The sequence below is a fragment of the Camellia sinensis genome, chromosome 15, assembly GCF_055761805.1.
Source record: "Camellia sinensis isolate YWXY chromosome 15, ASM5576180v1, whole genome shotgun sequence".
Classification (NCBI taxonomy): Eukaryota; Viridiplantae; Streptophyta; class Magnoliopsida; order Ericales; family Theaceae; genus Camellia; species Camellia sinensis.
The window spans coordinates 92504558-92519749 of record NC_138975.1 but is presented as its reverse complement, the minus strand read 5'-3'; the positions used below and the strand labels follow the sequence as shown (position 1 = coordinate 92519749).

Here is a 15192-nt window from a genome sequence, read left to right as displayed (position 1 = left end):
AATAATGCATTACCTCAACAAGTGAAACTAAGCTTACGCCACAAGCAACCCAACAAAAGAGAACTGATCCCATAAGTTCCTCCAAGTACTACAAAAATCAAAGGAAATCTACCCATAATCATTTTGTGGAAATCGAAACCAATTTGACAGGAACAACTTTGCTGACAGCCCTTTCAAAACAATCAGAGTCATTTCATTCACAAAGATCAAATTATTGAAAGGAGAACAAGTGGAGGGCAACCTTTGACCTATTAGCATACTGGAGCTGTCTTGATAGATTATCAAGTGCTGCAATGACCAATTCTCTGGAGAAGAAAACATGCAATCATTTACAAATACAGATGGCTAGTCAAAATAACAAAAGAACCAGGTGATATATAATACCTCTGACAAGGATCAATTGCAGAAATCACACACATCATAAAAACAGCCTGCACATGACATCAGATATCAGCATAGGAAAACAAGAACACAACTCTTTTATGTATCCATTACAAATGGAGAAAAAAATATATATATACAAGTGGAAGAATTTATATATTATTATAAAGAACAATGCAAAAAGGCCACTGACACCTTGATTAGCAATAGTGAAAGAGAAAATAATATACAATAAGATACAGATACAGTGAGATAACAAAATCCTAAAAAACAGGATACATCTCCAGCCAAAATTCATTGAAAATATATAAATATACATATATATAATTTTTAATATTATATTACACATGAGCTCAATTTCCTTTAAGAATTAGATATTAGATTAAGAGCTAATATTCAGTTTCCTTTTCATTTTTTTTCTTTTTTTTTTTTTTTTTGGTGGGCATTAATTTGATAAAATCATAAAAAAGTAGAGTACTACTTTAATTTAATTTCACTATTTTCTTCTTCATTAAAAAATTTTTAAAAAATATTTAAAAACTATTTTTGTATTTATTCTAAAAATTATACTCTAATATATGCAAAAATTAGGGGAAATATCAAATCAGTGTAGTTTTACAAAAATATTTACAAATTAATGAGAAACTTTATACATACTAATAATTAAAATTATAAACTTTTTCTTGATTGTGTAGTTTTTTTTTCCTCTAACACCACTGGGGTGTGATTACTCCCTAAAATTATATTACAATTTCAATTTGGTAATACTTTGGATACATGAACTAGAGTGTCCAAAAAGTATCTGATACATTTCAAATTAACATCAAGTATCGGATGCATTTAGGAAGCATTGGATATATATTCGTGAGTATATGAAGTGTATCGGTATGATACGAATACGATTCCCTTTTACAGGTATACACTTTAACTATCACATCATATATATTCAAGTTGTGACGTTAATATTTTTATATTATAAACATGCTTTTAGGTTATATGGGCAGGCCTAGGTTGTCTAGTTTTCTTTTGGAAATATTTAAACTTTATTTTCAAACCCAATGTCTAGGACAGCTGGCCACGCTCAGGCTGTTACCCTTTTCATTATTATATCGTATTAGCTCAACCCATGTGCGCCATAGGATTTTCAAATGTTTGAGCTGCTTCCCAACAATTCAATGGAACCTAAGTGTAATTTTACCGTGTTATTTTTCAAATAGGTCAAATAGACTACAAAGTAAATTTTGCACATAACCCAACTATTGTTTCCTCATGCTTAGAAACCAACAATATGTTGAGTTTGACACACTAATGGACCCAAAAATATGACATTTATTGACAACACTCAAATACACTTATACACAACCACACACTAATACACGTCACTTACTCACACAACACATTCAAACACTCACACTTGCACTTTGTGTCTTCCTCACTCAAGACTTTAGCACAACTCTCACTAGATCCTCTTATAGTGCTTGATCATTCAATGCCTAGTACATGAACTCACCTCATATTTATACTAGTGAAGAATTTTCTAGAAACAAACCTCATCCACAAAATGAGTCGTGATAAATTTGCTACTAGAACATTCTAGGATATACTCGTACTTCTACTATACTCTAGAACTATCTAAATTACTCTAGCACATATTAGAGTTTCCTATACTTCTAAAATGTTCTAGAACCTTCCGGAACCTTCTAGATTTGTCTAGATTTCACCAACCTTCTCCAATGTTCCAAATTTTTCTAGAATGTTCTAGAATCTTCCGGATTTCTCTAGAACTTTCCAAAGTCTCTAGATTCATGTGGAAACTTCTAGAATATTCTTGAGAGTAGATTCTAGAGAGTGAAGAGAGTTAGTGATGACTATCAACACAATCCACTATTCATCAATGATCAAAACGATAAGCAATGTAAAATAATCGAAGAATCCAAATAAAGCTATAAGTTTTGTGTCATATGGTTCAATTTCCATATTTTTAGACTTTATTTCCTCTTCTACCCACTGTGGCTTTCTTGGTTACTTTTCAAAAAGATTTTTAATTTCCCCATACAGCAAATAAAAACAAAGGAAATGCATAGAGAGAGAGTATTTAGATATAAATGAATATAATACCTCCAGCTCTATTTTCTCGCTGCACAATGCAAGATGCATAAGAGTGATAATAATGGTTTCCATTGTTGGACGAGGCTGAGGACCAGCAGCTAAGACCTCTTCTGCAGTTACAACTTTATCTTTTGAGGAAGCCACCAACTTTACACCAAAATTTGAACTGAAATAATGGTCAAAGAAAAATATATATTATAGACATATTTCAAGAATCTAATACAGAAAGCAATACACAAGAAACATATTCTATCAACCACACGTAGAGAGCACAGAGCACAATACTCAAGCGAGAAAGTTTCAATATCAGGAAGAATCTTTTCACTATTTGCACCATTTCCTTGTTTCAACCTCTTTTACATAAAAAGATGCTTGTTAAACCAAACAAGGCTAAAAATTTCATTTATTACCAAAAATTAAAATTAGGTTCGAAACATAACAAAAGGATCAAAGTTTTAGAGTCAATTATTTGTCGGAAGGCATATAGGTCAAATACGGCTTTCTAAGAATTTGCACTATCAAGCATTACCTAGTTAAGGTAACTAAAAAGTATAACCCTACAGCGTTTAGGAAAGAGTTAACAATCTGTTAAAGAATAAATAAATGACCAAATAGAAAAGATAATAGAACAGAGTATTACTTTGGCCAATCATAAATCCTTTTTGATAGGATCCTAGACATATGACAGTAGCATGCACATGTACAATGGGGCTTCATTCCTACAATAGCACTTCTCTTTATACATTTGAATTTAACTAGAAGCAAACAAGAATGAATCACCATAATTTAAAAAGTTTTAAGCTTGAGAAGAAAAATTCTTCAAGGAAAATGATAATTGGAATAAGCAAAGAGACGAGCAACCCCATTTGAGCACGGTGCCTTTTCTCCTATCCAGCAACACAGGTTTAGAAGTCTACCACCACCTGTTAGCTTCAGTGATGTATAACAACACCCCCAAATGGAAAGATGCAGATTCAAGTCTCAGTATAAACCAGGGTGAGTCACTTGCATATCACCAAAAAACAGAAGGACAAGATGGAGGGAGGAGCTATTGAAGGCTAAAGTATCTCGAGTTTAAATCCATTGATTAATCAGTAGTTAAAAAGGCTAACACAAACAAAAAGCTGGAAGAGTGGAGGCCTCAAAAGGTGCCACATCCTGATATTTCTGTTCCATGGAACATAGCAGCATGATAATGAACCATCTGCTTATTATTGCAGCCTTTTCTATCATAGTGTGCACTTTATTGCATCCCAGGTTGATGGATAAGAGTGCCACTTACAATTTCTTTGTAACAAAAAATTTACCCTTAATAGTCATAATAGATCAAGATGATAATATGATTTTCCTCTTCCCAGGAGCGGCAGTAAAAAATTCTCAAAAGAGAGCCGAAACTTTTGACTACTTTATCCAAAAAAAAAAAAAAAAACACAAACCCATTATAAAGAGAAAACAAATGCACTGATAAGGAGACAAGATCGTCCTCAGTATAGATGGAGCAGAAATTCTGGGCAAATATTAACACTTTTTACTCAAAAAAATAGACTTAGCAAGCACCTTTGGGTTGGAGTTCAAATGCAGCCTTATATCATCCAACTCATAAAAACCAATATCTGGGCAAGACTAAGCTCATCTGGCAATCCACACATATGCCAATAATGGTTCTAAACAAAGGAAAATGATGCAACAACAACCAAGACAATGGTAAAAATGCACAAAAATAGGATCCAGGGTCAACAGAAAATTGTCAGGCAGAATTGAGTACAAGTATCGAGTTTGGGTGTCGGCATTAAATTCATCTTACTAACAAGTTCAAGGGCACTAGGGCTAGTATTTACATTTCTTGATATTAATAATAATAGAAATAATAATAGAAACTTGGAAGATATAGATTCTTAATACCCACCATATATCCTGGAAGAGTTCATCATGGCCATCCCAAGTTTGGAAAAGAAAGCCAATCCGTCTTGCCAGCAAGAACCTTACTCGGTAGTCTGGATCCCGTAGCATCATAAGCAGCTTTTCAATCATGCTCTATTTCAAGGTACACCACACAAATCATGAACACAACGATAGAAATAAGAGCTCAGGAATCAGTGGTAACCAAACAAAGCTAAACAAACATGAAGAAAACAAAATCTTACCTCGCTGCCTTCTAAATTGGAAATTATAACCAAATCATAAAATGACAAAAGACAGTTCAGACTATGAATTAAGAATGCAAAAGAAACTAGAAAAGAGGCCCACAAACTCCCAATAAAACATGCACAACTAAGACAGTAATCATAGTTACAACAATCACCTGACCAATGTGAGGTCTGAGTAATATGAAATTGCATATGCAATCAATCAGCTTCAAGCGACCAGACCAATCGAAGATATTATTTTCTGCAACTTTATTTAACAGATCTCCAAGAAATGTCAAGCTCTGCAAAAGTAGTAAATAATAATGTTGCATAAGTTGACCTGTCAAAACATGCGTAAGATAAAAAGAATGACTGAAACTAAGTATCAAATAGCCATTCTTCAACCTTTCATAGAGATGATTCAACAAATTAAAGTTGTTCGGAAACTATATGATGGCGTAACCTTTAAATAATTATAGCCCATTATCTGCTTTGGAAGCCTAATGAGAAGCACATGGGATTGCATGGATTGGACACTTTTCGCCCATTACATAGATTTAAACACAAAAAATATTAGGAATTTCGATTTTGTTTCCAACAATTAGGGATATAAGAAAAACTGAAAAACCCGACTAAACCGATTGAACCAAATCGAACCGGTCATATTTGGTCGGGTATTTTAATATGAATCGGTCTGTTCGGTTTTGAAAATTATTTTCTTTTCGATTTTCAGTTACCGGTTTTGACATATTGTACACCGATTTTCACCGAAACCGACCGTAGATGTTTATATATAATAAAATTATTGTTTTAAGTTTTGGTTTTATTTTGATGTTAAGACTTTGGTTCTTAAATTATATTTTATTTCTAATTCTAATTCAGTAAAAGCTTCAAGCATTCTGTTAAAATCCACCTACTTCACCCACTTAAACCTACTCCACTAAACCTAACCCACTACACCACTACCACCTCCACTTCACCTACTCCTTACCTACTACACACTCACCCTCTTCTATATATAGGAATCATGAATCATTGTAATAGATATCAATATAAATCAATCAATAATACAATTCTCTATTTCTCTTTATACATTAAATTTCTACATGGTATCAGAGCAAGGTTAAGCACTTAGTATTTTTCGTTTCACCGGCGGGCGGCAACCTCGCCTTGGCCGCCCGCCGGACCTCAACCTATTCCGCTTATTTTCTACACATACCTTCCCATCACTGCCTAAATCCTCTCTCTTGAGGCCAATGTGAATTCCTCTTCTTCATAATCTGCACTAACTGTGGCATCTTTTCCTGGGGCAAACTCTGCAACCCAACACTCAATCTATGCTTCTCCTCCATGCTCATTTGCCTTTTGTTAGGATCCTTCGCCTTCGGCTTTGGTTTGGGCTTCGCCACAGCCTTGAGCTTCACTGCAGCTTTTAGCTTCACGGCAGCCTTCGGTTTCACAGCAGCTTTTGGCTTCGCAGCTGGCTTGGCCTTTGCCGCTGGCTTGGGCTTCACAGCGGCTTTAGCTTTTGGCGCAGCAGCTTTTGTCTTAGCCAGAGCCTTCTTTTCCTTTTTCGCTTTTACAGCCTTCGGCTTTGAAGCCAGTTGAAACCGAAGTCTGAGGCTTGGAAGCATAACAAACCAGTTGAAACCTCTTCGTTCTCTGTAACATTCTGTAACCAACCATTCTCTGAAACACTCAGCAACCCAAAAACATGGCTTCTTCTTCCCGTTCAGCTACCCAGAACAAAGCCTCTTCTTCCCGTGGTCTGCTCACTCTCTTTCCCGACCTCAACGAGTCAACAAGAGAGATAACTGGTGCGGTGGCCTGTGAACCTCAACCAAACACCTCTGGTTTTGCTCCGTTGAACTTTCCGATGCGGTCGGTGGAGCAAAAAATGGCAGTGCAAACGGATATTGAAGCTAATCAGTATACATTGAAGTCCTGTGTTGAAACTATGACTGCGGTCACAAACTTGTCGCACCGGCTGCAGAGTAGGACAAATGAGGTGCAGCAGTTAAACGCCCAACTGGCTCTGCTCCAACGCATGTATAAGGATGCGCGAGCAGAGATAAGTGTGCTAAAGGCGGAAAATAAGGAGCTGAAGCGGAAGGCCACCGTTATGTTCCGATTTGGAGGTCCGCCATATGCTGTAGTGGAGGAGCAGGGTGGAGTGATCGTGCCCAGTGGAGTGGGAAACACGGAGGCAACACCGTCAAGGGCCGCCCAGGACGGAGGCAAGAAGAAAAGACCGGCGGAATAGGCGAAAAAGTGAGGTCGGTGGGTGGCCGTCTGCAGAAAAGAAAACAAATCTTGTGGTGTTGTGGTTTGTGTTGTTGTGGTTGTTTTTTTTTTTTTTTTTTTTTTTTTTTGTTAAAATTGTGATCGGGGTTGATCCCTGAGATGAATAAAAGATGGTTTGGTGTGCAAAGCTATATGGTATGAATGGAATTTGAAAAAGATTAAAAAATAATGTGAAAGAAAAATAAAGAAAGAAATAATAAAAATATATTTGAAATCAAAATGAAAGATGGGGGAAATAAGGAAAGTGATTTGGAGAAAATAAATAAAAATAATGGATTTTGAAATCAAACGGAGGAGAGAGAGGGGACAAGCCCATGTGAGAGAAAGAGGGAAAAAATGATAGCCGATGCACCCAAAAATAATCTAGCTGCTATCCACAGGCGCTTAGGGGAAGGAAATGGTAGCAAGAGACGGCCAACACCATATATGGCTATAGCAAAGAAATGGAGTATCAAGCTCAATGGGCTAGGATTTAGACCAGAGAGTAAAGCCACTGGTCCTGTTGAACACACACCTCCAAGGCTCAAATAATCAAAACATGCTTCACGCATTTCCTTCCTTGCTTGATCAGGAGATGCATGGGTTGCTGAGTGTTTCAGAGAAGGGTTGGTTACAGAATGTTACAGAGAACGAAGAGGTTTCAACTGGTTTGTTATGCTTCCAAGCCTCAGACTTCGCTTTGGTTTATAAAGACAGAGACGACAAGGCCGACACGCGCTCTGTCAATCACGTGCATCGCCGCGTGTCAGGCGCCCCTTTTGATGGCTCGACACTTTCTGTCGGGCACGTCTTTTGATGAAGTGGGCGCGCCTTTTGATGGCACGCCTTTTGATGGCACGCCTTTTTATGGATTGGGCACGCCTTTTGATGGCACGCCTTTTTGAAAGATTGGGCACACCTTTTGAGGGTGCGACTTTTTAAGGGTCCGACAAGACTCTGTAAACTGTCCCGACATTGATTCCGGTTAGCTCCTTCATGGGTCCGACAAGACTCTGTAAACTGTCCCGACATTGATTCCGGTTAGCTCCTTCATGGGTCCGACAAGACTCTGTAAACTGTCCCGACATTGATTCCGGTTAGTTTCTACAAGGGTCCAGCAAGACTCCGTAAACTGTCACCACAACTGTCACAACATTGTCTGCTACAACGGTCCGACATGACCCCATAAACTGTCTTCTACATCGGTCTGACACCGCCATCCAGTGTCCTCTACACCGTTATGACACCACCATACAGTGTCCTCTACATGGTTATGACACCCCCATACAGTGTCCTCTACAACGTTATGACACCACCATCCAGTGTCTTCACCAATGGTCTGACACGACCATACAGTGTCTCTTATCGTCTTTTATTTTTATGTATTTTCTTGTTTTGTTACTCTCTCCAAACTCAAGTTGGTTAGTTCCTATCCCCCTTAAGTTTGCGGGGGGCTGTTAAAATCCACCTACTCTCCACCTACTTCACCCACTTAAACCTACTCCACTAAACCTAACCCACTACACCACTACCACCTCCACTTCACCTACTCCTTACCTACTACACACTCACCCTCTTCTATATATAGGAATCATGAATCATTGTAATAGATATCAATATAAATCAATCAATAATACAATTCTCTATTTCTCTTTATACATTAAATTTCTACACATTCGTATTTATTAATTTTTTTTGTTTGTATTTTTGTGAATAGTTGGATTGGATATAGTTAAAATTATGTACAAATGGCTAATTTTATATTTTTATATAAATTATTTATTATACTACAAATTTAAGAAACTACTCATTTTGAAAGTATTTAAACCGATTAAACCACATTGAGCTGAACTGTTTGAATCGATGCAGTTTGGTAAAAAATTGATCTGTATCGATTTTCAATATAATAAAACCGACATTATCAATTCGGTGCAAAATTTCACCGAAATACCGACAGTCCCAAACCGATTACATCCCTACCAACAATGTGAGAAGCAAGATTCCTAATTGATTTGGGTTTTGGCCTATAAATATTAGGTCTCTAGCATTGTAATTAGCTTAAACATTATATATGTGTCTGTGTATTTTTTGCATACTGCATTGTAAGATTTCTACTATTAGCCTTCGGCTGTGATAGTATAGTGATGTCGAATAGAGTAGAGAACGAGAAAAAAGACATGCACAATTGACCTAAGAAGCATGGACACGGATACAAATGCGGACACGGGACATGGCGATTTCAAAAAAATGAGAACATGGACACGGCGGGGACACGGCAATAAAATGTGTTTTCATATATTTTTATTTGCTATCTAGATTAATATAATATTTACAAACAGTCAATTTTAACAAAAACTAACTCTAATTCTATTTTTTTAAACACTTTTAAATTAACACTAATAATTTATATTAATTAGCACTTATAATTTATATCTTTTTTTATGGATCATCTATTAAGTATTTAAATTTAAGAAAAAAATAATAAACATTTAACATTCAACAAAAGCGCTAAATAAAATAGGGGAAAAGACAACTTGACATGTCCCCGAAAGAGAAGCGTCCTCACCGTATCCCTTGAAAATAAATTAATTAAATAAGGGGACACACTATGAAAAGGATGGAGAGAATTATTTGGCTTACCTTTGAATGAGGTAGAGGCCATGTATATATATAATATATTCATGATACAACTTAAGGAAACAATATAGACAAGAAGAGAGATTTCTACAATCAACATAAAAATATTCTAATTCATATTCTAAACATAATATTCTAGTTTCTATATTTAATACTCCCTCTCAAACTGGCATGAAGATATCCAACAAACGCAGCTTGTCAATGGAAGACCGGAGCAAAGTTGGTCTCACAGATTTTGTGAACATATTTGCCAACTGCTGAAAGAAGAGACAAAAGATGGAAACACAATGCCAGTCCGAATCTTTTCTCGAATGAAATGTATGTCAATATCGATACGCTTGGTACGCTCATGAAGCACAGAATCAGAAAATAACATAATGGCAGATTTGTTATCACAAAATAAAGAGAATGGAAAAGTCTCCTCAAATCCCAATTATACCAAAATAGAGCGAAGCCAAAGAATTTCACATGTCCCATGACTTATAACCCAATACTCAGCCTCTGCAGAAGACTTAGAAACAACAGCCTACTTCTTACTTTTCCACAAGATAAGATGATCACCATAGAAAGTACAGAAGCCAGAAGTGGAACGCCGATCAGTCCTAGATCTTGCATAGTCGGCATTAGTCAGCATTAGTGAAACAAGAGAGCCTAGATTGGAGACCAACTGTAAAGAATAATCCTAAGCCAGGAGAAGTCTTCAAATACCTCAAAATATGATGAATCGCGTCCAGGTGCTCTTTACAATGTGCATGCATGAACTGACTCACAACACTAACCGCAAATGTCAAATCAGGTCTAGTGTTCGTCAAATAAATGAGGCGTCCGACAAGATGCTGATACATGCCTAGGTCATCCAACAACTCACTAGACTCTGATGTGAGCTTGACATTAGGATCCATAAGAGTAGAAGCAGATTTACACCCTAACATACCAGTATCCTTAAGCAAGTCAATGGTGTACTTTCTCTGAGACAGAGATCCCCTCCCTTGAGCGAGCCACCTCAATTCCCAGAAAATATTTGAGCCATCCCAAATCCTTAATACCAAAAGTTTGGCCCAAGTCCTTTGTTACTTGACCAATGCCGACAGAGTCATCACTTACGAGAATAATATCATCCACATACACTTAACAAGATTATTCACTGTCCCACAGAATTCCGACGAATAAAACAAGTGTGATCTGAGTGACACTAAACAAAGCCCATAGATATAATAGCAGAACTAAAGCGACCAAACCATACTCGTGGAGACAGTTTCAGACCAAACCATGCTCCTAGTTTGTGTTTGTTTCTCTCTCGGATTTGTATCGTTCATCTAGAAGCCATCAACTATCTTAGCATGGTTGAGTTTTCATAGGGCTCTCCGCACAACACTAATGTCCTCTTGCGTCAACCTATCCCTCATGATATTACTAAAAAACTCATCCAACTATTTTCTCCTTCCAATAGATTCCATCCCAACTAAAACTGCATTAAAGCATTAACTGTGTATCCTAGGACTCTATAATGTCAAAACAATGTTACTGCACTTAATTGGAGGCTTAAATGCATAACAACTCAATTCAGTCTTCGACATCCCATAACATGCGAAAGTCACAGAGCGCATAAGCCCCTTTAGAGGGGTGACTTTCTTATGGTAGTAATTGCGAATGAGCGGCACCTTCCTTGTTTTGAATATGAGAATATACCAGCCAGCTTTTAGATGAAAGAAAGAAGGCCATTCCTTGTAGGAAGAGTTTCCTAAACTATTTTAGATAAAAAGAGACCACCAAGGCCTCCCAAAAGATTCTGAGATGAATAAAGGTAGGCCGCTTGAATGGGACCCATTCTCTTAATAGGCGGCAAACTGAAATAGGAAAGGGACCTACCTAGGTGACTGATTAGAGTGCCTTTTTAGCCTTTAGAAAAAGGCTCTCATGTAGAACTAACATGGCTGCCATTCCATTAGAAACAACCCAAGCAACAACTTGTTTTTACTTCATGGATTTTTCATAGTTGGAATTGGATTTTTTTGCTATTCTTATATTCTCTGTTCAGACTCTGAGAGTGTTTCATTCCTTTTTCCCTCTTTTCTCAAATTCTTGCCTCAGATATTTTCACACAATTCTGAGTATATTTTACAATTACCGAAATAAGAAATTATTACTAATTAGTAATTACCAACTTTGCACCATTTATTATATTATAAATAAATGAAGATAAAGAAACTACCTGTTCAGAGATTCTTTCCCTTAAAGGTAGAGCAATATTTGTGTCCTTTCCAACAGTGTTAGTATCCCTTCGAAAAGTGTCCAAGGAAATTAAGGTCCCTAGCAAATCACAGATAGCAGCTAGGATATTAGAACACTGTGGTTTAAGGCTTGCCCTCAAATCTACCATGTTATTCATTGATGAAACCTGCAAAAAGGAGTTGAAATACATAACCATGAATAATCAATAAAACAAGGAAGCAAATGTCCAAGGGTATGAATGTCATCAAGCAATAAGTAGCTTGAAATAATATTCATTAATTTAAGTAACTTGTAGTTGCACATGTTCTCAAAGTTCATGCCATCAGTATCCAGGTGATCACAGTACCAAGTCTGAAAACTTTCTGGAAGAGGGCCAATAAGGATGTCGACAAACATTGAATAAAATATTCTCCAAGACCTGAAAGAGAATAATTGCATTAAAAGCATAAGTAAATATATATATATATATATAATACAAATAAAACTAAAAAAATAGACTAGCACAAACCTCAAAAACAATAAAAATAATAAACATAAACTAGTGCATTGACATACACATGCATCATTTTCTTTGTCCATAAGGTCAAACAAGATTTCCCAAGTAACAACTGGTAAAACTGCGAAAAAACAGGAAATTAGTGATATAATGTCAAACTTCCATGTCCCAGCCGAGACAGAAACACCACTGACAGTTTTCCCACTAACTGCTATAACATCAACATCTTTAGAATCTTCAACCAAGTCCAACTCCATGTCCATAATCATACTGATACTGCTGTTCGATGGAGATTTTGGAACAGAAGTGATAGAAGCAGAAAAGTCAGGCAGGTCTATCTGAGGCTGAAAATTCGTTGCACTTTGAGAATATTCTTCATATAATTTGGCCAGAGCTTTCAAAAGCCTCTCAATAGATTGACTTATTGCAGTATAGACTACGACATCAAAAACATTTTGATCTCTCCATTTGTTGAAAAGAGGAGAGCAAACAAAACTTTTGGAAGAAGCTATGACGGAATTCATGCCTTCAAAAATATAATTAGAGTTCAAACAACCACGTCTCGCATCATTATGACTTTTTTCAATACCAGAAACAGCACAATCCAGCAGTTTTATCGAGTATTGGCCCATTTTAGTGAGGAATGACGAAACTTCTTCTCTTTCCCTGAAAGTAAGCAAAACATTTTTAGGATAGATAAAAGTATAAATAAATTATTAGAGACAAAATCACTTGTGCATACCAAAATTGTATCGACTTCAATCTATGGCTACAATGGAGGTAGAAAGAATGTCCATCCACTCAGTCTCACAATTTGGCTGAACTTGACATTAGCCATCAGCCAAATTGTGAATCGCAAGAAATATCACATTCAGTGTCTTCCAATTATATTGTACATTAAACATGAAACATCATCATAGCAAAAAAATAATATGCCTACATCAAAATAATTTTTTATTTAAAAAAAAAAAAAAAAAAAAAAAAAAAAAAAAAAAGAAGAAGAAGAAGAAGAAGAAGAAGAAGAAGAAAGGAAAACAAAGAAACAAAATAATAACTAACAAATTAAACCATGCCCAAAGTAAATTCAGCCAATGCTTTGCATGAACATAGAGAAATGAATACTAAACCTGCATACAACTTTCATACAACTAGTCTAAAGCAGATAAGGAAGTGCAGCGCTGACACAAACTTAACCTCAACACACTGGTACAGATGGATGGCATTTCTAAGATTGACACCTGTGTCATTAAAAGTAGATAAGAAGAAATGACTAACCTCGTTATATACGAACAGAACATAAAATTAGATAAGAGAGCACACATGTAGAAGACATCAGACAGAAGCATCTTTTCGACATTTTTATCTACTACAGCTTCAAGAATATAGGTCTCCATTTCATGAAGCAGGGAATCTATTAACTGATGGGGAAGACGTACATTCCGATAGCATTGGGATTCGGAAACCTGAAAATTAACAATGACAATCAGAAGGTAAAAACTAAACAAAAAACAAACAGTAGTTGAGATGAAGGAAAAAAAAACCTCAGGACCAAAAGAATGATCAATTTTTGCCAGGACTTCAACAGAGCATTCAAAAAGTTCATGCAAATTTTCATGCTCGCGATCTTCTCCCTACAACCACCATCGAATTCATTTTATCAGCCAAAACCAATCTGTATAGACAAGATGTTCAATAATAACAAGAAAAGATCATCATCAACATGTACCTTAACCCATTCCTCCACAGCTTCGGGAACATCCATGGATGAATGATATGGGAAAAGGCCTTTGCAATCAAGTGGTAAAGGAGCACAACCAGCACAAAGAGCGTAAACAGCCGCTGGCAACAATACAATGATGCGCTCATTCAACATGGGACACTCCTGCATAAGAAGGCACTGCTTGTAAAAAAATATCACAGAATACACTAGACTAAAGCATCTTCCAAAATTCTAGTTAAATGACATATCAAGTTACAAGTTAGATATTTCAAAAAAATATATTAATGAAATAGGGGAAAAGAAACATCAAACAAAACAAAACAAAACATAATATCCTCCCCCCTAGAAACTACCAGCGTGATAGTGTTCCAAAGGTTATGAAATAAAAATACAGTAATATGATCATTAGGTACTACTGAATTCAACTCATGCATGTACACTTGACGAACTCCACAGAAAATTCATGGGGCTTTTTAGTTCATGCGTTTTACCTCTCATTTACTCTCATGCAATTCTTTTCCCTTTCTGACTACCCCTTTAGGATACCTTACCACCTTGGATGATCATTTAACAGTTTCAAAAAATAGAAAAGGTTAAAAAGACGAAGAAACACATTCACAAAGGCACTCTTCAATCATTAACAGTGGCATAATCAGTGAATGTAAAGCTCATATTTCCTTGGGAAAATAAACCCAAACAACAAAAACATATATTCATATTAAAAATAAAATTAATTTACACCAATAATTGTTTGGAAAGTAAGAATAGCACAACTTTATAAATTCACCAAAAAACACTACAACGGTTATAAAGATAAGGAAGGCAAGATATAACTTCATAAATAGTTTGAGTATCTATACCACCCTTTGCTACGTGGTGAGCCCTACAAGGCGCCATGTCACCACTACCTCTGCGCCACGATCTCCACATGGCAGCCCTTCCAAGGCACAATGATATCCCAAAGCAGATTGATTGGAGTTATATGCGTAACCTAAGTAGAGGCATATAGACCACCAAGAATGGCTGCTCAGCTAGCACTCTCAGGGCCCTAGCAAGCCAAAGCATCAAATTATATGACTCAAAGTATAAAAAGCCTGAAGCATGACCCACAATACTACTCTTCTAAGCCAAGCTCACCCGCTCGGCAATGCCACCCCACAACACACCCTAGCTCACCCAGATGAGTCCCCCTATTTGATCACAGCCTT

General features: G+C 36.5%; 1 protein-coding gene across 3 annotated transcripts in view; it reads right to left on the bottom strand.

Annotated features, from left to right (window-relative positions):
• ATM (Serine/Threonine-kinase ATM-like protein) overlaps positions 1–15192 on the bottom strand; it is a 177529-nt gene that overhangs the window by 110753 nt on the left and 51584 nt on the right. For all 3 annotated transcript variants that reach the window (XM_082907876.1, XM_082907878.1, XM_082907877.1), the window contains exons 18-29: positions 13991–14146; positions 13806–13895; positions 13540–13727; positions 12324–12930; positions 12115–12186; positions 11749–11934; positions 4793–4918; positions 4397–4524; positions 2500–2656; positions 385–431; positions 242–305; positions 14–88 (exon numbers count right to left, since the gene is read on the bottom strand). In XM_082907876.1, the coding sequence (XP_082764002.1) occupies positions 14–88; positions 242–305; positions 385–431; positions 2500–2656; positions 4397–4524; positions 4793–4918; positions 11749–11934; positions 12115–12186; positions 12324–12930; positions 13540–13727; positions 13806–13895; positions 13991–14146 (1896 nt within the window). The remainder of the gene's footprint in view (positions 1–13; positions 89–241; positions 306–384; positions 432–2499; positions 2657–4396; positions 4525–4792; positions 4919–11748; positions 11935–12114; positions 12187–12323; positions 12931–13539; positions 13728–13805; positions 13896–13990; positions 14147–15192) is intronic.